Source organism: Solanum pennellii, chromosome 12, assembly GCF_001406875.1.
Source record: "Solanum pennellii chromosome 12, SPENNV200".
Lineage (NCBI taxonomy): Eukaryota > Viridiplantae > Streptophyta > Magnoliopsida > Solanales > Solanaceae > Solanum > Solanum pennellii.
The window spans coordinates 42,572,927-42,599,280 of record NC_028648.1 but is presented as its reverse complement, the minus strand read 5'-3'; the positions used below and the strand labels follow the sequence as shown (position 1 = coordinate 42,599,280).

Sequence of the window (26,354 nt, the reverse complement as noted above, 5' to 3'; positions counted from 1 at the left end):
TGAAGAAAAGAATTAAGTAACACGTTGCACGACAAATGATAAAGAGTAATATAATATATAACATGTAGTTGTTTTCTAGTTAATTACTCCAATATTTGCTACGTAATATTCCCTCCGTTTAAAAAAGGATGACCTAATTTGACTTGGAACAGAGTTTAAGAAAAAAAAAACTTTTTAATCTTGTGGTTCTACATTAAAGTGATGTCAAATGTACAAAATGTTCTTTAATCTTGTGGTCTTAAACATATCACGTGGAAAATTAAAGTTAAAATGTTGCTAAAAAGGGAAAGGAATTATTCTTTTTGAAATAGACTAAAAAGAAAATAAGGTCATTCTTTTTTAAGCGGATGAAGTATTATTATTATTATTATAAGTATATGAAAATATACATTTATGCTGATCTCATGGTTTAAACTAGAGAATACAAAAAGATAAAAAGACATATTAGCTCTCTCTATTGTTGTTCATTTTCATGTTTGGTCCATAAAAGCAAGAGTGGGACAAAATAAATCACAAGATATAGCTTTTACTTTTGGATATAACCCTCCCTAATAAAAAAAAGCTCTAAAAAAAAAGTAAAGTAAAGCTACTTATCCACATGCACATCCCCTTTATCTTCTTCTCTTTTTGCTTAATTATTCCCATTAACTCACCATTGTCATTGTTTTCCTCCCCAAGTAACTTTTATTTCTGGGCCATCCTTGTCCTTTTCTGGCAGTATGTTGAGGATATTCATCTCTACCAACATGGGATGGGTGTTGTGGTAGGACTGCTCCACCATTAATTAAAGATTCAGGTTCGAGCCTAAATATAGAGAAAATCATATTAAGAGTGTCACGTCTTTAAATGGATTCTGCGGTGCGTGATTCAAATCTAAACTCTAATGTGGGCTTCAAACACCAGAGAAATCAAAAGAAAAGAAGAGGATATTCATCTACATGACACATGATTCATGATCTAGTCATTAAAGTAAAATGAAACACTTTACTTAATGCTAAATGGGGTCCTCATAGAGTACTACTATTGTGCTGGAAAGAAAAGTGGTGAAGAATCTCTTTGTAATTTGCCATCACTTATTTTTACTTTGCTCATCTTGTCTTCACACCAACGCAATTGTTCTTCATTTACTTGCCTCATTCTCAATACCCTTGACACTAATTTCAAGTCTATTAATGACATCAATATCTCCATCTCTTCTTCTTCTTTTAACCTTCTTTTATTCCTCAAGCACTTTCCTGATCTTTGTAAATCTTTCACCTTTGATTTTTTCTGCACAAAATTAAAAAATGATTTACGTTATGTGCACTGTCAATATAAATCGTTATTACTATGTTATAAGGTGTAATTCTTTACATTATTAGTTCCTATACGTATAGTTAAACGTTATAAATAAGTAATATTGTGATTTAACTTGTATGTACAAGTAGTATTGCACATAAAACTCACTCTATCAAGTCATTTTAAGCTCAACTAATTGAGTACTCTATCAAGTGTATATTATAATAATGACATAACAATATTACCAACATGGCCAGTGAAATCCCACAGGTCTCTGACAAGGATAAAATGTACGCAAATCTTATCACTACCTAGTAAAGATAGAAAGATTGTTTTTTAAAAATAATCGGCTCAGATGTAACAAATAATAATAATGTCACATTTTATGATATTAAATCCCAATATTTTAAAAAATAGGAGTATTCGTGAATTTCAATACATAATTTTTGTAAATAAGAAGAAGAGATGTTATAAGATACTTGCCTTTTTGTTTTGTTTGTTTAGCAAGAAGATGGTAGCATGAGGTGAACCTCTTCTTTTTCTTCTAAAGAAAGCTGCCATTAATATTTGGTAACGATTCTCCTTGTCTGCCTTTAGGAAATTCATAAACGTTCTGATTGCTTCTTTCATTATTTCATGAAATGATTCTGAAGATATTCTTGAGCAATAATCTTCGTCCGCCCCTTTATCCTCCTCCACTGAATCTAATATAAAAAAAAGTATACGATAAGAAATTATACAATACATCGCGATTCTTCATAGCAAGAATATCGAAAAAAAGCAATTGATTTATTTTTTTCTCTAAAAGAAATTTTTTTTTAGCATTATTAGTTCACATTTCTGAATTTTAATTTTTTTAATAATGTGTCTATATTGAATAAAAGGCAAATTTGGTCCACTCTAGTGTGTGGGTGTGGGGCTTCTTTCCTGGACATCAAATACTCAATGTCACACTCATTGTTTTCCTAATTCTCTACTACAACTCACAAGACTAGCTATGAAAAGTGAACGTTTAAATTATTCAATAAAAATATTATAATAATATATAATAGAAGTTCAAATTCTATATTCTAAAATAAAAAATTAAAGAAGTTTTTATTCCACCAAGTCATTTAAAATACAGGCAACATCCCATGTATGACATGAAAAAAAGTTAATAATTTTCAATATAAGGTTAAATAGCACTAATGATCAAAAAACAACAATAATATATGTAGATGTTATCATTACCTCGATATTCTGGGACTTGAAGCAATTTAGGAGCTAAACTTCTCATTTTAGCATAAATTTCCGGTCTCTTTCCATTTTCATATGGCTCATTCTCAACGTATCTTTGTAAAAGAACTTGAAACTGTTGGAAATGTTGTGCTACATAAGCAGGACAACCTTGGTCGTCCTTTGATTCCTTATTATTATTATTATTGTTATGGGAAGCTCGTAGTCGTTGGAAGTACTTGTAATTCCAACTCAGAGCTTCCCATGCTAAACATACCTGTGCTACATAAGCAGCCTCTAGTTCATAATAAGGGTTATGATGCTGCCTTGACTTCTTATTTAGGAATAATTTATGGACAATCTTATCTGATATTGATCTTGGACATGCTTGAATTGATCTTAATGTTTCTGAAAATGAATTGGTTGCTTCATTAGTCAATAATTAAAACGAAATAGAAACATTTTTGTGGTAGGAAAAAAAAAATATTTCACTTATTGTCACTGAATTTTACCTAGTGTTTTCACTTAATATGATCCACTTTGACTGAAGCATAAAGTTGAAGAAAGAATATTCTAAAAACATGACATAATAATATTAATGTAATTATAAATTATCTTACTAGTTATAACTATTTTAAATCAAGAAGTATGACTCATCACTCCCCACGTTAGTGATGAGTTATACCTATCCGTAATTTAATTTTTAAAAAAATAATTGAAAGAAAACCATTAACAAATTAAAAATAAAATAACTATAGAAGTCCTTTACTTGTACAAAAATTCCTAATCCAACACTAGAAATTTCACTTTTTCCATTATTTGGATTTTCTAAGCAATTCACATGTACAAGTTCACTTTTTTTATATGATGAAATTGGTTTTATAAAGTATAAAATTCAGTAGTTATACGTGAAATTAAGCTGGAAAATTGAGAGATGTAGATTTACCTGTTTCATGTAGTTTTTGTGCACTAATTCTATCAAAAAACAACATCTCTTCATCATATTTTTGAAAGATTGTGTAAGACTCCCATTTAGGGCAACTTCTTCTTGATGATGAAGAAAATGGATCATCAGTTGTTGAATCTTTAATTGAACTTCTCCATTCAGTAGAGCTCTTAGAAGTTGAGCCATTAGTACAAGAATCCCCAAATATTTCATGCTCATCCTTTTCTTCATCTTGCACTGATTGCACAATCTTCTTATTGTTCTCTAACTTTGATGATGATGCATTAACAAACATATTTTCCTCTCTAGTACACAAATTAATCTCTATCACTTTTTTGTCTTCAATCATTTCCCTGTAGCAATTTCCTGTAACAAAGATATCATTGTTAACAATTTCTTTTAATCCAAGATAACTCGCATATGCTACAACCTCTGCACTTTGAGTGAGCAATCCGTTGCGAGCAATCTGTTGTGAGCACTTTGTTCAAACTGGGTAAAACCCTCACAGTGTAATAATCTACAAATCACACAATGAATATAAAATAAACTAGTCAAACCTTATGCGACAGAGTCGATTCAGAAGGCATTGTAGAGAGGTCGATATAAGATTATCATATGTATAACTACTCTCCATATCAACTAAATTTGAAGGACCATTATTAACATTGTACAAGTCATTTTGGAAAATAAATTTAATTTGTAAAATAAGACTTGAATTATAGTACGTACCATGATTTATGTCCTTGTCAATGATATTCGTTAATACATTTGTATTCATGTCCCTAGGAAGAGGTAAAGTGGGCCCAACTTCGTTGATTTCAGAATCAGAATAACCAGAAGGATCAGAATCAGAATAAGGATCATAATGATCATCTAATATTTCTTTAACTTCCATTTCATTATCATCACTATAAATAGATTCTGAATACATTATTGAGCTATAAATCGACTCCTCTTCATAATCATCGTCAGTATTGCTACAACTTTCTTCTATCTCTTTCTCAACACCAAGAAATTCATTATCTATGAAATGATATTCTTCCACAAACTCACAATTATTATTATGATAATACTCATGCTCTTCCTCCACTTCTTCGTCATCAGAAAATTCATATGCATCTTGATTCCTAAAAATAAAGTAATTATGTTAAGAATATAATTAACTAGTAAAATTGTGTTCTCTCTAATATATTAAGCTTTCAAATGAGATAGTCACACGCTTCAATATTGATACATAGCATGTAGAGGTCCTGAGATCAAATCTCATGTCATCCATATCAAAAAGAATTTCCACGAACTGAAAAAATTAAAACATTAAAAGGAAATTAAGGGGAAAATTACAAGTTACCTCCAGAAAAATGGATTTTCACCAAGGAAATAGAAGAATTTGGCAAGCAAACTGGAAGTGAAATAGGTGAAGAGTAGTAAAATTAGAAAAGAGCTAGAGATATTGTAGAACAAACTAGCTATAGTTTCTTCTGAACATTGCATTTTTCTTTTTTGTTTTTCTATAAGGTTGAAGGCTTACAAAGATTTTAGAGTCTCTATCGATTTTTTCACAAAGCAAAGTAGCACTAGGAAAAAAAGGTGTCAACTTTAATTGCTTTATAAAATTTATATTGTTTGTCACAAGATGGTCTATTGCCTTTTATATTATTATGGAGTTTACTTAAATATCCTTATGCTTAAGATTGATCTTTTTGGTGTCATATTAATACGCGCTATTAACTTTATTTAGGTGATAATATGTACACCACTTTTATCAAATATTGCATCCAACTTCCATAAATTTAAAAAAAAAAACAAAGCAAAAATTTGGAAAAAACAAATTTAGGAGGTTGATTTTTTGTGAAAGTCGGAAAAAATCTAATCTTGTGTTTAAAATTAAACAAATAGACACAGTATGTACACATCTTACGTGACATCCAACATGTGTTAATTTGTGTCCTACGTCGTGTCCTATATGTATTATATATGTCACATAGGACTCAGGTGTTTACTTGTTTAACTTTATACAAATTTAAATGTCTACTCGCACACAACCAAAGTTAAACAGTATAAATGTAAAATAAAATCAAATTAAAAGATATATTTATATATTATGCCTATTTATAAACCAAACATAATATAAAATTAATGCATAAATAATAAAGTTATTCATGCATTAATTTTTCCCTTATCCAGTAATCAAACAACCACTATATGTATAAACATAGATTTACTAAACTCTCTGCTTTTTTATACTACAGCCAAAAGAAAAGAGGACAAAAAACAAAGCAAAGAAGGCGTTTAACAATTTTGATTTATAGAATTGTAATATAATTTTTTGGACTATAAGTTTACAATTTAATTTAGTTGTGTATATTTTTTATGAAATTATCCCCTTGTTTATTTCTTTTAGTCGCATACTTTATTAGAAAGCTGCGTTTAGATGAACTTATATATACTTTACATGAAATAATTTTTTTCGCCATAGAAGTACACGAGACTTGTTTTTTTGGGCTTTATAATATTTAATATAGTTGAAAAAAAGTGGAAATTGACATATGAAAAGAATAGTAATGAGCAATCCCTAAATAATAAAATATAATAACAACAAAATTAAAAAGGAAGAAACCTGACCCAGCCACACGTATCTGACTTGCTCTTTACAAAGAAGTGTTAGAATACTTGGCTGTTGGCACACTAAAAATGAAAAACATTAAAGAACATGAAAATGTTATAATAAAAAAATATATATTATGGATTTTAATAGTTAGGAACTTTATTAGGTTGGTAATGTTTAATTCCTCGATGGTATCTAAATCTGCTCAATTACTTAAAAGAGGAGGATCAACTTCCACACACTAACTATGACAATAATTATTTATCGTTTTTACCGAAAATAAATTATTCAAAATAATAGTCTTTTTTAACATATAATTAAGTATTTTTATTCATTTCAGCTATAGTAATAATTATTACTGTTGGAAGTATGGGTGTACGTGATCGGATTGGTTTGGGTTCAGATTTTTTAACTTCGCATTTTTTTGGGTTTCTTCGAGTTTTTTAGATTTTTGGGTTTTTTCATAAAGTATTCATACAAACATATAATGTACTTGTACTTCAAATATTTCTTTAGTCCTACCAAAATGCAACTATCTAAGTTATTTCTCAAGAAAATAACAAAAAATATGATATGATTAATGAAACTAAAATATCCAACAAAAAAATAATAATAAAATCGCGTAAAAGAAATATTGCAAATCAATAAGTCATAATCAAATTGATCATAATTTAAAGTACTAAATCATGCTAAAATAAGTTTAGTAAGTATTTGTTACATGACTAAATATTAAAAGAAAGTAAAATTAGATCATGTATTTTAATTGTCTAAATCTATGTAAAACTAAAAAACAAATATTAAATATTATTGTCATTCTTAGTGTTGAATTGATTTTCTTTTTGCATTAGTATTAGTTTAATTTTTATTTAAACTTTATTATAATTACCAACTTGTATAAACTATAATCTTTATTAGATCATTAATAATTCTAACTTCCAAACCTGAAATAAATATATTAAAAGATAAAAAATATGAAAAAGTATAAGACATTTAAAAATTATATCAAAGTAAGTATTTTTACGTACAAAATAAAATTTTAAAATTATATATATAATGTCGGGTTGGTTTGGTCTCGAGTTGATTTTTTTTAGTTGAAACCAAACCAACCCAAATATAGTCGGATGTTTTTTTCCAACACAAACAAAGTCAAACCAAACCATTGGTCGAATTTTTTTCTGATTTAACTCAATTTTCGATTTGGTTCAATATTTTGATTTGATTTTGTACACCCCTACTAAGAAGTAATATAATTGACTAATTCACATTACGAAACACACGTGAAGAGCGACACACATATTTTCTAGTATTTTCATGATTTAAATTAACTCTCTTATTATTTATTGATGAGAAACTAAAGAGAAATTATTTAATTTACGGAAATTAACGTTTTAAATGATTAAAGATAATTATTAAGGGTATAATAGTAAAATTACATAATGGTCTTAAGGGACTTGTAAATCAAAATGTACCCGATTTGAAAAAACTATAGAATATGACAAACGTCAATATACTTAAATAAAATAGCTACAATTTAATTTTTTTTATGGTATATGGATATAACTATATAGTAAATAGCAAAGTTAATTATATATCAATAATAAATGTTTTTATATATATTTAATATAAATAAATATTAAATAGAAAAGTTATTATTACACTCATAATTAATTATGTCCTCATTAATACCTTCTCTTTTATCAATATCCTTATATTACATATTTTTTGTATTTTTTCCCCCAAATTCCTTCCAATTCAAGATCTTTATGTATGATTGTAGGAGCAATTTTTGTGATTTGAATTCATTATAAGGTATTTTCCAACTGATTTTTTTCTCATTTTTTATGAAAATGTTATTTATATATGTCTATTTTCATAGGGTTTTGATTGAAATGTTTTTTCATGAAATTTATATTGCTTTTATACTTTTCTTTCCATGATGAAATTCCATATATCCTTGCGAAGAATGTCACCTTTAATGCTGGATTCATTTCCTTGTCCCGGCACCGATGAGAAATGCAGGCGGTCTATGAGATGGAGCTAGGGAATACCAGCAGTTTACAGAGCCGTTAGGTTATCGTTGTTAGCAGAGAGTGTAGAGAGAGAATTTTGTTATTTGTCAAATTTGTATATAGCATAATACTTATATACATAGATATTGTATTGTAATACTAATACAAATGGTGGTTTGTGAATACAAGTATATCTGGATACATAAGTAATTTATCCAATATGATTAGGCAATACAAGTATAGTTTGATACATCAATACTATATTTTATAGATAAATACCCAAATTAACATCAAGCCTCAAGTATTATAGTAAAAACTTCACAAAAAATATATCGACGTTTTGTTGGTTTTTTCAATTTTATACACTCGTATACTTAAACACTTTTATGCATATACACTCTATTGTTTTTCCATTTTTTTATTTAACAATTGTGTATTCATATGTATAATATATTGGTGTATTCATTTTTTTGGTTTAACAATAGTTTTTTCATTTTTCAAATTGTTGTATTCGTTTGCTAAAATAAATTATACTAATTTACCTTGTTTGATGTATTAATAAATTAAATTTATATACTTGTATCCTTAATATATTAATACTTTAAGTTTTATATAAATAGAAACACCAATTTGAATTCAAAGTACTCATATGTTAATTGTACAAGTAATACATTTTCCTTATTTAGTTATTGGAATTGCAATTGTATTAGTGTATAAAGGGAAAAGTACAAGTACCCCCTCAACCTATGCCCGAAATCCCAAAGACACATTTATACTATACTAAGGTCCTATTATCCCCCTGAACTTATTTTATAAGTAATTTTCTACCCCTTTTCGGCCTACGTGGCACTAGCTTGAACAAAGATGTCAACCAGTGTTGGGCCCACAAGATAGTGCCCCACGTAGGTCGAAAAAGGATAGAAAATTATTAATAAAATAAGTTCAGGGGGGTAATAGCACCTTAGTATAGTATAAGTGTGTCTCTAAGATTTCGGTTATAGGTTGAGGGGGTACTTATGCATTATCCCGTTTATAAATAAAAATTGAAAAACATATGCAAAAAATACAACGAAGAAAAAGAAATGAATATTTTTTTATATTCAAAATTTTTATGAATACCTTTATAATTAGTATTTAGTGAATATATTGTATTTAGGAATATAAATACAACTTATTGTATTATGTGATGAATCAGATATGCATATAATATGTAATTGTTAGTTGGTAGTTTAATATGGAAATTTGAGTGATTTAGGAACATAATAAAAGGTTGGCACTTGACAGTTATGATAACGTAATCATGCCTTATTTAGTGCATAGTAAGATCAATCTATAAATAATAATAATTAAAAAATATATATAAGCTAGAAATTGACATAAAGTATAGTCATTTTTAATAAATAACATATTTATAACTATGAAACTTTAATAACCCAATAAATATAGTCATTTTTATAAATTGCTCGATTTTTTTTTATCATAGCGCGTGCATAATTCTATCTTCTTTAATCAAGTTTAACTTTTATGTACATGGATAATATAAAAATTATTTAGGACTAATCTTTTCTAATAAGTAAAATTAGTTAATAATGAAATAAAAAACAACTTTAATATGTTTAAATATACTCTCCTTGGACCACTTAAAAGTTAAACTTGATTAAAGAAGATAGAAGTATGCACAAGCGCTATGATACAAATAAATTCAATCAAAAGTGTAACACAGGTTATTGTTCTTAGCATATTAGGTGTGTTCGGAATGAAAGAAAATATTTTTCCCGAATAATAGTGTGTTAGAAAATATTTTTTTGAAAAAATAAGTGACTTTCTTTATTATTTTTTTAGTGTTTTACAACTAAGTAAGAAATTATTGTTCTTATAAGTATTTATATGTTATCTAGCAAAATACTAGTAGAGGCCAAGCTACATCATGCTTAGCGTGTGTAATTGGACACCTTCTTACCTCATATATATATATATAAATAAATAAAAAATGACACTTTAAATGATCAAATAAAATATTTTGGACACCCTCAATACAACAAAGTTTATTAGTCCATTGATATCAGACGCTCAGCTGAAGCTGAGTCCTTAAGGACCGGCATGCGCGCATGTTTGTTTATTATTTTTTAAACGGAAAATGGCCTAAAATACCCTTGAAATATTAAAAATGGTACAAAATTGCCCTTCATCCACCAATTGGCTCCAAAATGCCCTATTCATCCACCTATTAGCTCCAAAATACCCTTGTCATCCGTCTTTGGGTTCAAAATTGACCACTTTTTTAATTGTTTTAAAATTAAACTCTTTAAATTTTTTTTAAAATACTTGGTGTTCAACTATTGGTTATAATTTTAATTTATTAATATAATTTATAAAACAACTCACTATCCACTCATTACTAACTAAACCTCACCCAATTAATAATCCAATTATAATATCAAAATCGTCATAAATACTACTAAAACATGATGAAATTATAGATTCCTGAAAATGACATCCAAAATTATTCGAGTCCGAGTCGAAACCCCAATTAAATTTAGGTTGAGCCGCTTATTTAGGAGGACACTTTCTTTCAAAATTGAATTAGAAATTTATGATTAAAGGTAAAGAAGTAATACATCCCGAATTAATTCATGCACTTTTTTTAAATATAATTTTATAAATATTTATGATTTGTTTTAAAACCTTTAATATATTACTTTGAAAAAAAGTTACCAATGAAGTAACATCACATAATTGAGATGTAAGAATAATTAAGATGAACATAGTCAGACTTTTAAGTTTATCGGTGATTTTTATTTAGCCACTTGAATGTATTACTTCTATAATTTTTAAAAACACTCAATTGACAGTAGCTTGCATTAATAATGTGACAGGTTTATTAATTTAGAGAGATTTAATTAGTAATGGGTGGGTAGAGAATTGATTTATAAATTATACTAATAAGTTAAATTATAACAAATAGTTGAGCGCCACGTACTTTTAAAAATATTTAAATAGTTTAAATATAAAACCGTTAAATAAGTGGTCAATTTTGAACCAAAATGTGGATGACAAGGGTATTTTGGACCCAATAGGTGGATGTGAAGGGTATTTTGGAGCAAATAGGTGGATGAAGGGTAATTTTGTACCATTTTCAATACTTTAAGGGTATTTTAGACCCTTTTCCGTTTTTAAATAATTCAAAACTAATATTATCTATTAAAATAATCTTAACTCTACTTACAACTAAAAAAGTTTGTAGCCAATTAAGTTTTAATTAATTTGACTTTCTATTTTTTTGTTTTCATTAAAATTAAAAATAAAATTGAATAGTAATGGGAAAAGGGTCTGAAAAATACTCCATCTTTAGATGAAATTGTTGTTATGATATCAAACTTTATAGAATACCTTTTACCCCCTGCACTATTTAATAGTGTATTTTAAAGGTATGTTTAATATATGTGCGCACGTGGACACATTACTATTTATTGTGATACAATATTTATGATGTCCACGGCGACATATAAACCTTTAAAATACACTATTAAATAGTGCAAGGGGTAAAAGGTCTTTCTGAAAGTTCGATATCGTTACAATAGTTTCGATCAAAATTTGAATATATTTTAAACACTTTTCCCAAAAATAATTATTTAATTTAAAGTTAATAAGAAAATCTTTTTTTCGGAATAAACCTACGAAAGTGAAAGCAGTTCCATATAGATTTTTTTAAAGAAAACTCATATTAGTCTACACTTTATTTTTCATATCTCGTTGTTTAAGTTACTAAAAGAGGTTGGTGAAATCTTGAAGTACAAAAATAAATTGATTCTGTACTGAATTTTCTCTTTCTTTTTTTTTCTTTTCCCTTTATTTGCACTTCCTATTAAATAAACATGAACATTCAATCTAAATATTATGTAGTTCAATTTTAGTTGTTTTGGTATATTTTTTAATTAAAAATTTAATTAATAATATCACGTAGTTTAATTTACAAAATTTTAGTACATTCATTCATTAACCTATTTTTTTTACCTATGCGTTTAGTGGACACCCTTTATGAAAATTCTGACTCCGCCACTGAATAATATGGAAACAGAATGAGATGAGGAGTGGAGCGGTGGAGGTTAGCGTCAAAGTTTAGGATTGGGGAAATAATTGGGTAAGTGAGAGTAGACAATAAATTTGAAATATCAGTTATGCAACCTATTTTTGCTATTTCCTTTAAAGAATTCATTTTCCATAATTTTAAAGAATTTATTTTCCAAATACACCCTCATTGTGTAAGAGAGGCTTCTACAATGGAGTGGGTAGGTGGATTATGGTTATTATGTTCTAGTTTTCAACTTTATATATTTGTTTCTTTTTTATGGACCTCTTTCTTTAACTTGTCCATTAAGATTTGTGACTATAGGATTTAAACTACTCTAGGGAAGCATCATGTACAGTATCAGCAACCATTAATGCAGGAGTTAATACCTCATTACCCCTTTAAATTATTTGCGTTAGTTATTTTAATATTTAAATTATCAGCTCCTGATATTATCGTCTAAAGCGAATTTATCCGTATTTTGCACTATTAAAATATTAGCCTATTTAAGAAAAATGACTTTTCTTTCTTGATGATATTTTAATTTTAATTTTTCACGTCAGAAAATTAAAAAATCTTTTTTATTTTTCTTGGACTTTGTGACAAGTAGGTTACTATTTTATTTATAATTTTCATATTATCCCTATTTTAAATTTAAAATCTAAAGAAAGAAACAATATGAAAATATCATTGGCCTTCAATATGTATCAAAATTTGAATGACACAATATTAGTATATACTTATAAAAGGTATACAAGTTTTGCTGGCCACAGTTATATGCATGACATAATAGTGTACTTATTCTTCTCAATAAGATGAGATGAGATGAACAAACATATTACAACATTTTGTCATATTTACACAAAACAATTATATATATATATAAGCAGGTATTGGCAAAGGGCAAAATAGCAATCTATATTGTAGAGAAGGCTAGAGGTCTATTTTAATGGTTTCAATTTTTTAAGACGCGTCCAACATAGAAATAACCCTCATTTTTTTTATCCTTAATTTGCGTAGTAACTCCTTTCTCCATTCAAAATTTATGCAATGTTCAAGTTGCAACACAATTAACAATTTCTTAATGATGAACAAAAATCCTCCCTCTTTTTTTAATCGTTCATATCATATACAAATAAGAATTGATAAAAAGAAAAGACAAAGATCTAAGGCAAAAAAAAATTAAAATAAAGAAATACCTTAAATCTCACCAACATTCTGAAAAATTGATTGAGAAATAGGAAAGAAGAGGACTTTGAAGGATCATAGCAAGTACATAGATGAAGGGGGCATGGAGGCCACGTAAACTGAGGCGGTGGTTGGAAAACTATCGTGGAACAAATAAAGTTTAGGGCGAAACACTAAATGACGAAAATACCCTTTATTAATGGTTGAAGCTGGCATATTGATATCAAATAGAGAAAATGATTCACAACCCTCCGATCTATACACAAAATCTTAACTACACATTTCAACTTTACGAGTGTCTTATCATTCCGCTGTAATATTTAAAAATAAAATAAATAACTCTTGAAATGCTGAGTTGGCATAGAGTGCATTCATTCTCTTTGAGAGAGTCATCTAACTATTTTTTTCTTTTTATTTTCTTTTTGATCCTTTTTTTCTCTTTTCTTTTTCTTCATTGTTTTCTTTCTCTTTCTTATTATCTAAACTATTTTCTTGATCTAAATTTTGGCACGGTCGAAGTTTGAAGATTTTTCGGCAACTTTTTTGAAAATCATCAACTAATTAATTCTTAATCTTTGTAAAGAATTAGTTTGTAATCTAAACCAATTCATCAAACTTCTCTTCATAAGATTTTGTATTTTTTACATGACAATGTTCTTAAACTTTTGAAGAAAGATACTTTTTTTTACTCTTAATATAAATTCAACTATTTTAAATACTAAAGAGGGTTTAGATTAAATTTATTTGTTATTGAAGAGTAAACTTTGTATTCAATCATTGACTAGACAACAAATATTTTTTGGGTTAAAGTTTGAGCAAGTGAAAGATAACCATGTTGAAGACATGGAAGGTGATAAAGACGGAAACCAAGTGATAAGTCTTAGCGCTCCCAGATGTTTTGATGATCTCCTCACAATTGCAGCGACCCGGTCCCCTACAGGGTATGCTTGTCCAAGACCATATGTTATATAGCTGGCACATTAGAGTTTGGTCAGGTCACCAGTGTACCACACTAATAAAAAAGGACGAGGTTGTTTTTATATCATTCAATAAATCTTCATGGTTGATAATTCAATTCATTCATGCAAAGTGAGAGATTCAAGCTTAAAAAAAACAAGACCTTATAGATTACATTATTGCTTCTAGAACTAGCTGTTTATTTGATTGTTTGTATTTGTGCTTATATTGTAGGATTTGTTTCGCTTGTGATAGAAACTTTTCAATCTTGGGTGAATCATTGTATGTACTTAGTTGAGGGAAACTTAGTGTCTTACGTCAAAGTCTATATTAAGCAGTTGAGTTAGTATAGTGGGCATTGCAGACATTGCTTTGGCTCATTGAGTGATAGTGTATTACTCTGAATAAAGATTAGGCGGTTAATCTCTATGTGGTTGTAAATTGATTTTTACTTTGGCTTGTGAAGTTTAGTAAAAATAGTTTGAAAATCCTATGAGACAGTTCGTGGTTTTACACCCTTGAGCATGAAGGTTTCCACATAAAGTATGTATGTCATCTTTACTTCTGGTACTTATTTTCTGTTCATTATAATTGTGTTGATGACATGGTCCTGTCGTACTTAGTGAACGCATACATTTGAACAAGTGGCATCAGAGTTTGACTTTTCTATTTTGGTAACACCAAGAAAAGTAAAGATCCTAAAGGAATGAATGTTACACCCAACATGGAGGAAGATCAGTCATGTACCAGACCACCCCGTTTCAATGAACATTATTATGGTAGGTGGAAGAATCGCATCCATGAATACATTAATGCTGAAGACACTGAGCTGTGGGATGTTATTCTTGATGGACCTTACATCCCCACAAAAAAAAGTAATAAATGGAGAGATTTCTTAGACATTTACCAAAACCATAAAGCAGTACAATGAAATTGACAAAAAGAAGATAGAGAAGAACTATATAGCGAAGAAGATTCTAGTATGTGGAATCAGCTTAGATGAGTACAACAAAATTTCTTCTTGCGAGACAAACAAAGAGATATGGGACTGTCTCAAAACATCCCATGAGGGAACAACACAAGTAAAAGAATCTAAGATCGATATGCTTATGACTCAATATGGGAACTTCATAACCATTCAAGAGATGAATTCAAGATTCACTTTCATAACCAACGAACTGAGAAGCCTTGGTGAGCCTATTCTACCAAGAAAACAAGTTTGAAAGATTCTGAAAGTGCTTACCAAGTCATGGGAGATCAAAGTGAATGTTATAACTGAAACAAAATATATGAAGGTGCTCGCCATGGATGAACTGATTGGAAATATCCAAACCTACGAGCTGAACAAATAAAAGGGATCAAACATGAAGGAGGGAAAGAAGGAGAAGTCAGTGGCATTGAAAACATCTTCAAATGATGTGACTGAGGAACAAGATAAAATGTCATACGTCACTAGAAGGTTCCAAAAGATTATCAAGAAGCACAAAGGCTTTCAAAAGAAGGGACCTAACAGTAAGAAGCAAATGCAAATAATATTTGTCATAAATGTGGAAAACCTGGTCATTTTATGTGGGAGTGTCCAAGTCAGAAGTAGGAAACTCAAGACTTCAAACCTCAAAGAAGGGACCATGTCCTAGATCATGCCAAGAGAAAGAACTCACATTGATCGGCTAGTGAAGAAAGCTTTAAATGTACGGGGAAATGCATCTAGTGAATCTGAGAAAGAAAAATACAACCATGAAGATGTATTGATGATGGTTGTCGAATATAATGAATCTGTGTTCAATTTCATTGTCTCTCACTAATGGAAATATTTGACAATGAAAAAGATCTGGATGAGGTAACCCTTTTAGATCTCAAAAATGACCTAGATACTCTTTTCATTAAAATATTGATAAAACTTGTCGCTGTATTGATTAACTCAGTTGATGAATTAACTTTTGAAAATTTGATTATCAGTGAAAATTGAGTTTGTGCGAGGATGAAAACTCAAATCTTAACTCTCAAATGTCTGAAATGAGTGTTAATATAAGTATATTAAGACTGGTAATTTGCAAGCCAACGAGGAACCTGGTACCTGTGAGAGTGGAAGCAAGGACTCAGTAACTTTGAGGTTGAGCTATAAGAGAACTAAAGACCTCTAGGTCTAAGTTAGTTTCCTCCCTCGAAAGTAACTCCCAACTAGTGAAGGATTTGTATATGATCAAAGAAGAGTTAAACCACTCCCTCAAATTGAATAATTCATTTAAGGTAGTCTCCAACATAGCAAATCAGAAGCTCAACAACAAAAAGAGGTTAGGTTGTAGACAGATAGAGGCTCCTTACAATCCCCACAGTAAATATGTGTCCGTCTCTGACAATCTTTTGTGTACCCATTGTGGAAGAAATGGTCATTTGAAAGAAAAATGTGAGATTCTAAGAAGAGTAAAAGAAAGGCAGGAGAAGTTTCTTAAATCAAGAAAAGATTTTGTAAAACCAGAAAAAGGTACATGGTCCCGATCACCATTTTAGCAAGAACACTTTGCCCCTATGGACAAGAATGTTTCTCATTAAGACTTTTGACAGTTTTTGGGAACTCCATCTGAAGTGGGTTCCTATGACTAATAAGTGATTCTTGTGTAGAAAAGAGAAAACAGTCAATGTTGGTAAATAAATAGTGGATGTTCAAGGCACATGACTAGATATACTCTAAACTTCCACTCTTTGGAAGCACACTAGTGAGGTGGGGTGTCGTTTGGTGGTGGGAATAAGGGCTTCATTTTCGGAATAGGCAAAATTGGAAGATCAACAGATCATTCAATAGACAATAACGTTATGTGAATGGCTTGAAATACGATCTGTTGAGTGTATCCCAAATTTGCTACAAGGGAAATGAAGTTAAGTTCATGTGTGATAGATGTTTAGTTACTAGTTGTGTAACTAACAATGTTGTCATTTCTGCCAAAAAAGTCAAAAATATTTATTTTGCAGATCTTGACTCGGTAAAAGGGGACAATATTTTCATGCGTGCTCAAGCTGACAATACAAATTTATGGCATAGGCGATTGGGACACGTGAGTACATCCTTGATGAACAAGCTCGCTGCAGGAGACCTGTTACGTGGGACGCCAAAGATGAAGTTTCTGATGATAAAGTCTTTGATTCCCGCATAAGAGGGAAACAAACAAGATCATCCTTCAAAACTAAGAAAGGTGTGAGCTCAATCAGACCCTTAAAAATTCTTCGCATGGATTTATGTGTACCTGTCAGAGTTCAAATCAGAGGAGGTAAGAAGTATATGCTGGTAATTGTTGATGAAGGTAAGAAATATATTTTTGTAATTGTTGATGATTTTTCAGGGTTCACCTAGAACATGTTTCTACGGACTAAGGACGAGACATTCGTACTGCTAATCACCTTTGCCAAAGCAATTCAACTAAAGGTAAATTTCAAGATAGCTAGCATCATATATCTGATCATGGCATAGAATTTGAGAACTCTCAAGTTGAAGGCTTTTGTGCTGAAAAAAGAATCAATCACAATTTTTCTGCGCAAGAACTCCCTAACAAAATTGAGTTGTTGAAAGGAAGAACAAAACATTGGTGGATATTGCTAGAACCATGTTGATTGACTTTTGGCTAGCAATGAATTATTGGGTAGAAGCAGTCAACATAGCCTTCTATGTTACAAATAGGTGTCTTATAAAGTATGTGATCAAGAAAATACCTTATAAGTTGTTAAATAAAATGAAACCTTCAATTGCCCATTTTAATCTATTTGGGTGCAAATGCTTTTTACTGAATAATGGAAAGGATGACCTTGGCAAGTTTGATACCAGGATTGATGAATGGGTGTTTGTTGGGTACTATTTTAACAACATGACATACCGAGTTCTTTAAAAAAGACTCTATGTGTTGAAGAGAGCATGCATGTGATATTTGATGAGTGTGATGCTAAGAGCAATGATGAACACAAAAAAAGCTGAATTGGAGGAGATGATTAAGGGAAAATAGGACAAGGCAATCCAAATTCCCGAAAGCAAACAGGTCGCAAAGAAAAATAGTGTAGAACTCACAGAAGAACCTGGTCCCTCTAGTACAGCTCAGAAGGTGTTATATCATATTCCTGAGTGAAAAAGGTAAATATGTGGTTGTTGATGAAGAAGAAATAACTAGAAAGTCCAGATGGAAACATGAATCTTCACATGCGCTGGACAATCTCATTTGTCCATGTGACTCCGAAATACAAACAAAATCAAGAAAAAGAAATCTAGTTGCATATTCAGCCTTCATATCAACCATTCAGCCTAAGAATATTGAAGAGGCTCTACAGGATGCAGATTCGGTAACATAAATGTAGGAAGAACTTCATTAGTTTGAGAATATCAAAGTATGACACCTAGTCTCAAACCTCTCAACAAAAGTACCATTGGGACTAGACTTACATCCGTTCCGGTGTTGACCTTACCGGAGTGTACCAATGTGTTCGTAGTATATTGTGATACTTCTCGGGTAGGTTTGAGATGTGTCCTTATGCATCATGGGAAGGTTATTGCCTATGCTTCAAGGTAACTCAACATAAATGAAAAAAATTATCCGATCCATGCCTGAATTAGCGACCGTAATCTTTGCTTTGAAAATATGAAGACATTACCTTTATGGGATGCATGCTGATGTGTTCACCGATCACAAGAGCCTGTAATATGTGTTTATTAAAAAAATACTTGAATCTCTGACAAAGAAGGTGGTTAGAGCTCCCAAAGAACTATGATATGGGTGTTCTTTACCACCCAAACAATGCTAATGTGGTTGTTGATGCCCTAAGACAAATATAAATGGGTAGTGGCCCATGTGGAAGATGAGATAAAGAATTTAGTCTTTGATGTGCATAGTTTGGCCTGATTGGGTGTCTAATTACTAGGTTCTCCTAAATGTGGTTTCACGGCCGTCCATCATAGTTCCTAATTGTCCTTGGTTATTGATGTACCGTAGTTTCACGGTACTTTCAATGCTTTTTCCTTAAGATTTGTGTTTGTCTAGAGCCTTTTTTGTAGTAGTTTTAACATGTTTTTATCTTCTTTTTTTGCAAGAAAGATGTCCAAACCCAAATACAAAAGGAAACTGAGATTTAGTGCAGAGGTGAACCACAAAGGCCATCGATGGTTCAGCGTTCCATCGACGGACCATAAATGGTGACCGTCGACTGATAGTTCAGGCATCTGGAGAAACTCGAGGAAATCTAACAAAGTGTGGGGCTATGGAAGGATCGACGGTCCGTCGATTGATTGTCATGTTGAATTGTCAATAAGTTCAGAGATAGTACCACTACCCGAAGTTAAAGAAAGTCTATGTATAGAACGGCGGAAGGCATCGATGAACCGTAGACGCATCAACGGGCCGTGCTGTTGGTCCGTCGATTGATTCATAGAGGATGCCAGCTGAAGGCTGAAAAAGATGCTAAGTCTGGACTGTTGGAGGTAGTCGACAGTCCGTCGTTTCATCGACGGACCATCTGTGGGGATCATCGATTAAAGCCGCATTTTTAGGACAACTTTCCTTATTTTAATTCCTTTTAATTTAGGACTATATTTTTATAAATAGGGTGTACAAACCTCATTTTTGGGGTTGGATTCTATTACTATTGTTCTTAGTTTATGTTTGGAGATTGAGTTTTGCAACTTCAGCATTAATTCAATTTTCATATTTGGTTTTAAGTGATTTCTTGTTATTTCAAGTTGAATTTCTGGATTTTCTTCGAATTGTCAAAGTAAGTTTATGTTTTATTGTTTAACAACTATGAATTGTGTTCTTATATGCATGCTTAACTAAATCTACAACTAGGGCTGTGGGAACCAATGGTGATTAACAAAGTAGACCTAGCTTAATAACAATTCTCAAATAGGTTATTGCATGTTTTGATAATTCTTTCGCTTAGAAGTCTTTTTAACGAGTGCACGCGTTAAAACTCGCCTTGTTGCTACTTTCCGGACCAAGGAGGTAGTTAATAAGAAAAGAATTATCAAAATAGATTTAGTGGGATGCTATATAATGGGCTAGTCCTAATTGGTGCGAAGTAATAACTATGTCATACATTGAATATGATGCTCAATATGAAGTTAAGGTAAGTGTTAGTAGCTTATACACACGTAGCTGGACAAGGTACGGGGTGAAATTCTCTAAATACCGGACCAAGGTTTTAAGGATACCTAAATTATCACTTTGCATGCAAAACACTAGGGAAGTGTTGTTATAGCTAGGAATACGATGTTATGAAACTATGAGGAACACTTACACCCTAGTTTCTCTCACAACTTGATAAAAACCAAAACTTTACCACTGTTACATGTTTTACTTAGAGATATTAAAAGAAATTTGTTTCACAAAACACCCCCTTTTAATTATCTATTTTAGGAAAGAGCTTGACTAAATAGAAGTAATTGTACATTAAAGTTAAGTCTAAATAATTTTCCTCGTGGGATCGACCCCAACCTACTAGTTAGGTACTTTACTTGATGCGACCGCGTATGCTTTATAGAGAGGTGTAATTTGAGCGTATCAATTTTTTGCGCCGTTGCCGGGGAAAGTGTTTTTTAGATTAACCTTAAGAACATTACTGAAGTTTAATCAACGATTTCCTGATTTTACTTTTCTTTTGTTTTTGTTTCTTTCAGGTCTAGCTCTAGTATATGCCAAGTACACGGAGCTGAGGAGAACAACTCATTCTATTCAATCCTGAACTTAATTGTACACTGCGAAGAATGGAAAATCAGCAGAACCCAGTCTGTATAAGTGATGGGATAATTTGTCATCCTCCACCACCGATTGAGGCTCACAATTAAGTAGTTGCGGAAAACCAGGCTGATAATGCTAAGAGGATGAAGCCTCCCGTCCCACGCTCTCAAGAGTTCTATAGGGGAAATGTCAACATTAATAATTCTAATGGGCCTCTAGTCCTACATCCTCTACCCCATGGGTACACAATCGTGGTGACTAGTAGTTTGATGCAAATTCTCACCGCGAGGTTTTTTTTTTCAAGGCTACCATAGAGGATCCCCATGTTCACATTGCCAAGACGAGGCAATTTTTTGTATTAGCCACCGTCAACTTAGGATTTTGGACTAAGTTGATATGCACATGTTCAAAGAGGGACCAGGTCCAACACATAAAACCCAGGGAAGGTGAGTTGGTGAAGAAAAGAAAGGTCTATTATAAACTCAACATATTTGGATAAAAAAATGGGTAACACATTCATTTGCTTCGGTTTATTTAAAGCTAGATGTTTGCTATTAACAAGGTCCTATGATCCTTTCCTAGTCGTCTAACACAGATTCGTTTTTGCAGGACCAACCGTGCAGGTTCTAGCTAGGTACCAACAGTTGAACAATTAAAATTCCTCACACTCTCTTGACCCCTCATTACCCTATCAGATTGTCGAATTTCCAGTTTAGGTTTTAGTTTGAGGGTCATGCAGTGGGTGTATCTCTATGTCATGATTAGAGCCAACACATTCAACTTCTTTATAACGATTCATGCAAGCATTTTGTTACGATGGGATATCATTCATGATTATCCATCATGCTTCATATTTCATGATTTGATACTTTGTACAAGATACGACATGTCGACTTAACAGCAAAGTAATCAATATCCTGGGGAAAAAGAACATCGATAAGAAAACCCCGACGGATGGATATGATTCAGCAGGGTGGCCATCTGGGCCTCTAACTTCTGGACCTTTGCTATCGGCACCAGTGCTGCAGACGGTGGAATAAACCGGGAGGAAGTGGATGATCTACTAGTGCCATGGGCGGACTCGGCCGGGGTGGTGTAAGTGGGATCTGAAGTAGCATGATCATCCCCTTGGGCTAACTCTATCGTATCCACCAAATTCTCACTCAGCGGCTGCAACTCAACTCTATGCCCTCTCTGTGGTGCTGCCTAAGCCACGTGTTCGTGCCAAGAGACACCATTCCAGCCGCACCACTGATAGAGAGGATGCACGTGCGAGGAAGAAGGAGCGGACAGAACTTGAGGCTGTGAGGAGAGCCTCCTTGATTGATGAGGAGACTCGTCAAATAAGGGTTCGAGAGTTAGCTGATGGGCATCTAGTTCAAGACTAGAGACCGGAAAGAGGAGAACCACTGATAGTGTAGATATTGTTGTGGGCAACACTTAGGGTGACCCTACTACTGAGGTTGCGGGTTCTGAGAAACCGGACCCGTCTTCTTGTTGATCATCGGCGCTATGCACCTCTAGTTTGCTTCACCTACCAACATGGCTTTATATTTCTTATGCATTGGGCACAATTGCATGCTATTTTGTTGTGTGGGGGGGGGGGTAAATCAAAAGCGAGTGTTAGTGTGAAGTTTGAGTAGCCCAACTCACCATCCTCTCTTTGGGGTTTTCTTTCCTGTGTTCTATTGCCCCAAGAGATTGATTACTTTACTATTGAACCGTCATGTCGTATCAAAACATGAAATATGAAGCATGATGGCTAAGAATGAATGATATCTCGTCCTAAGAAAATGCTTGCATGAATAGGAATAAAAAAGTTGAATGTAATTGCTCTAATTATGACATAGAGATACATCCACTGCATGACCTTCAAACTAACACATAAATTGGGAAATCTGAAAATCTGATACGGTAATGAGGTGTCAAGAGAGTGTAAGAAATTTTAATTGTTAAACTGTGGTAGCTAGCTAGAACTTGCTTTATTGGTCCTGCAAAAAGGAATTTGTACTATACGACTAGGAAAGGATCATAGGCCCTTGTTCGAATTAGCAAACATCTAGCTTAAAATAAAGCGAACAAAAAAAGTCTTATCCCTTTTTTGATTCAAATATGTTGAGCTAATGATAAATATTTTTTTTCTTCATCAACTCATCTTCCCTGGGTTTAATGTGTTGGCCCTGGTACCTTCTTAGACATGTGCACCTCGACTTAGGCAAAAAGCCTAAGTTGAGGGTGGTTAATACAGAAACTGACCTTGTCCTGACCCTGACCCAACTTTGGGTAATGTATACCTCGACTCATGACAAAGCCACAAGTTGAGAGCGGCTATTATGAGTGATGACCCGAAAACTGGGATTGAAAAGAGTAATGTGGAAAATAAAAGAAAAAGTCATCAAAAGAGGTGACTTAGTCAAAATTATCAATTGAATGAAAAAAAAAGAAAGAGAAAAGAAAGAAAAAGAGTTGAACAAAAAGAAGCAAGAGTCACTTCCATAAATATAAAAGGGGGAAGCAAGGTAAAGATCAAAAGAAAAGAAAAGTAGGGCATAAGAGATAGTGAAAGAGGTAGGACACTTAGCTGTAATGTCAAGGAGGAGAAAGTCACTAAAATGTATCCATATGTACCATACCTGACTTTGAGCTTACGTTAGAAGACAAGAAATTCGTATCGTGAACCTAAAATCTAATGTGGTAAACTTAAGTAGAGAAAATAAGGGCAAGCCTATGGCGACAAGTACTAGGTATGTTTGAACTTGTTTTTGAGTGTGAGTGTTGAATAGATATCCTTGTACCCAAAGTTAATATCATTGTGCAAAAAGGAGGATTTCTTTTGAAGTGAGGGCACTAAGTGAAATATCGAAAAGTTGGTGTCTTGGAGAGAGGCATAAGAGTAGAGGTGTTTGTGCATGGTGAGTTTATGTCATGATTTGATCCACATGAGTTAACTTATCGAACCTAAGAGCAGAAGCATACACGAAAGCAAAAAAAAACTAAGGATTGATAGCAATGTGATTACGGAAGCTTAAAAGAGTTTATTTTTGTACAAAGTGTTGTTTTAAGTCATAGTGCGTCGCTTGAGGACAAACAATAAATTTAAGTTGAGGGTGTTGATGTATCGTGATTTTGCGGTACTTCCAATGTTTTTTTCCTTAAGGTTTGTGTGTGTCCAGGTCCTTTTTGTAGTAGTTTTAACATGTTTTTATCTTTTTTTTGAAGGAAAGATGTCCAAACCCAAAACGTAAAAAGAAGCTGAGATTTAGTGCAGAGGTGACCCACGAAGGCCATTGGTGGTCCATCGTTCCATCGACAGACCGTAGATTGTGACTGTCGACTGATAGTTCAGGCATCCGGAGAAACTGGGAAATCTAACCAAGTGTGGGGCTACGGAAGGATAAACGGTCCGTTGAATGATCGACGGAGTATCCTGTTGAATCATCGATAAGTTCAGAGATACTCCCACTACCCGAAGTTGAAGAAAGTCTAAGTATGGAACAACGGAAGGCATCGACGAACTGTAGACGCATCGACGAACCGTGATGTTGGTCCATCAATTGATTCAGAGAGGATGCAGCTGAAGGATGAAAAAGATGCTAAGTCTGGACTAATGGAGGAAGTCAAGGGTCCGTCGTTTTATCGATGGACCGTCTGTGGGGGTCATCAATTACAGCCGCGTTTTTTTGACAACTTTCCTTAATTTCATTCCTTTTAATTTAGGACTATGTTTTTATAAATAGGGTGTAAATACTCATTTTTGGGGTTTGATATTATTACTATTGTTCTTAGTTTGTATTTGGAAATTGGGTTTTGCAACTTTAAATTAATTAAATTTCGGATTTGGTTTTCAAGTGATTTATTGTTATTTCAAGTTGAATTTCTGGATTTTCTTTGAATTGTCAAAGTAAGCTCGTGTTTTATTATTTAACAATTATGAATTGTGTTCTTATATGCATGGGTAACTAAATACACAACTAGGACTGTGGGAACCATGGGTGATTAACAAAGTAGACCTAGCTTAATAACAATTCTCAAATAGGTTATTGCATGTATTGATAATTCTTTTGCTTCGAAGTCTTTTTAACGAGTGCACGCGTTATAACTCACCTTGTTGCTACTTGCCGGATCAAGGAGGTAGTTAATAAGAAAAGAATTATAAAAATAGATTTAGTGGGATGCCAGCTAATAGACTAGTCTCGATTGGTGCGAAGTAATAACTAAGTCATACATCAAATATGATGCTCAATATGAAGTAAAGGTAAGTGTTAGTATCTTATACACACGTAGTCGGATCAATATACGTGGTGAAATTCTCTAAATATCGGGCCAAGGATTTAGAGATACTTAACTTATCACTTTGCATGCAAAACACTAGGGAAGAGTTGTTATAGATAGGAATACTAAATTATGAGCTTATGAGGAACACTTAGACCCTAATTTTTCTTACAACTTGATAAAAACCAAAGTTTATTCTTGTTACTTGTTTTACTTAGAGATATTAAAAGAATTTTGTTTCACAAAACCCCCCTTTTAATTACCTGCTTTCAAAAAGATCTTGACTAAATAGAAGTAACTGTACTTTGAAGTTAAGTCTAAACCATTTTTCTCGTGGGATCGACCCCAACCTACTAGTTGGGTTCTTTACTTGATACGACCGCTTATACTTCTTTAGGGAGGTGTAATTTGAGTGTATCTGTTATTGATGTGAAGTCTAAGAAACACCTTGATCTTATTTTGATAGATTTGAAAGAACTCGTATTAGGGAAATCCATTAAGGTTTTCTCCTAAGAGGGATATGAGGGGTTTAGGTAACAAGGGACATTGCGTGTTCCGGATGTGGATAACCTAAGAGGGCAAATTTTAGAATAGGCTCATGGTTTGCAATATTCGATTCATCCGAAAGCCACCAAGATGAAACGTGACTTACAGGAAATCTACTGGTGGAATGAAATAAAAAAATATATTGTGAGTTTTGTGGCCAAATGTTCACTAGAATTGTCAACAAGTCAAGGCCGAACACTTGAAACCAGGAGTTTTGTCCTAAGAGATAAATATTCCCACTTGGAAGTGAGAGGATGTCAATATAGACTTTGTTGTGGGTTTTCCTCGTAAAGCAACATGATTTTATTTGTGTCATTGTTGATAAGATAACTAAATCAACCTATTTTATTACCCTCAAGGTTTCTTATATAGTGGAAGATTATGCTAAATTGTATATTAAGTTGTGCAGTTTCTTGCATGGTTTCCTTGTCTATCATTTCGAATAGGAATACTCAATTTACTTCTCACTTTTGGAAGGTATTCCAAAATGTATTTGGTAGCAATGTTAAGCTTAGTACCACTTTCCACCCTCAAACAGATGTTCAAGCGGAACACACCA

At 32.2% G+C, this 26,354-nt stretch overlaps 1 protein-coding gene across 4 annotated transcripts; it reads right to left on the bottom strand.

The window, feature by feature from the left end:
* Nucleotides 1–444: 444 nt before the first annotated feature.
* LOC107005573 lies at nt 445–13,426 on the bottom strand. Of its 4 annotated transcripts, XM_027913283.1 has the most exons (7): nt 13,322–13,426; nt 6,062–6,124; nt 4,169–4,566; nt 3,440–3,805; nt 2,509–2,901; nt 1,762–1,982; nt 445–1,269 (listed from the first exon to the last, which is right to left on the bottom strand). In XM_027913283.1, the coding sequence occupies exons 3-7, from the start codon at nt 4,368–4,370 to the stop codon at nt 1,021–1,023; spliced, it is 1,431 nt and encodes a 476-aa protein (XP_027769084.1). In that variant the 5' UTR covers nt 4,371–4,566; nt 6,062–6,124; nt 13,322–13,426; the 3' UTR covers nt 445–1,020. The 4 variants fall into 4 exon arrangements, with proteins under 4 accessions (XP_027769084.1, XP_027769085.1, XP_015059693.1 ...); XM_027913284.1 differs by lacking the exon at nt 6,062–6,124 and having other exon boundaries at nt 13,322–13,423; XM_015204207.2 differs by lacking the exons at nt 6,062–6,124; nt 13,322–13,426 and adding an exon at nt 4,788–5,058.
* Nucleotides 13,427–26,354: the final 12,928 nt, after the last annotated feature.

Bases quoted from the DNA above. Each gene is read 5' to 3' on its own strand.
- LOC107005573 (XM_015204207.2), bottom strand. From the start codon at position 4,930: ATGCAATGTTCAGAAGAAACTATAGCTAGTTTGTTCTACAATATCTCT. The intron at 4,567-4,787 runs GTAACTTGTAAT...CTTTATTTTTAG, and splicing joins GAAAATCCATTTTTCTGGAG to GAATCAAGATGCATATGAAT. The intron at 3,806-4,168 runs GTACGTACTATA...TCTTTGTTACAG, and splicing joins TGACAAGGACATAAATCATG to GAAATTGCTACAGGGAAATG.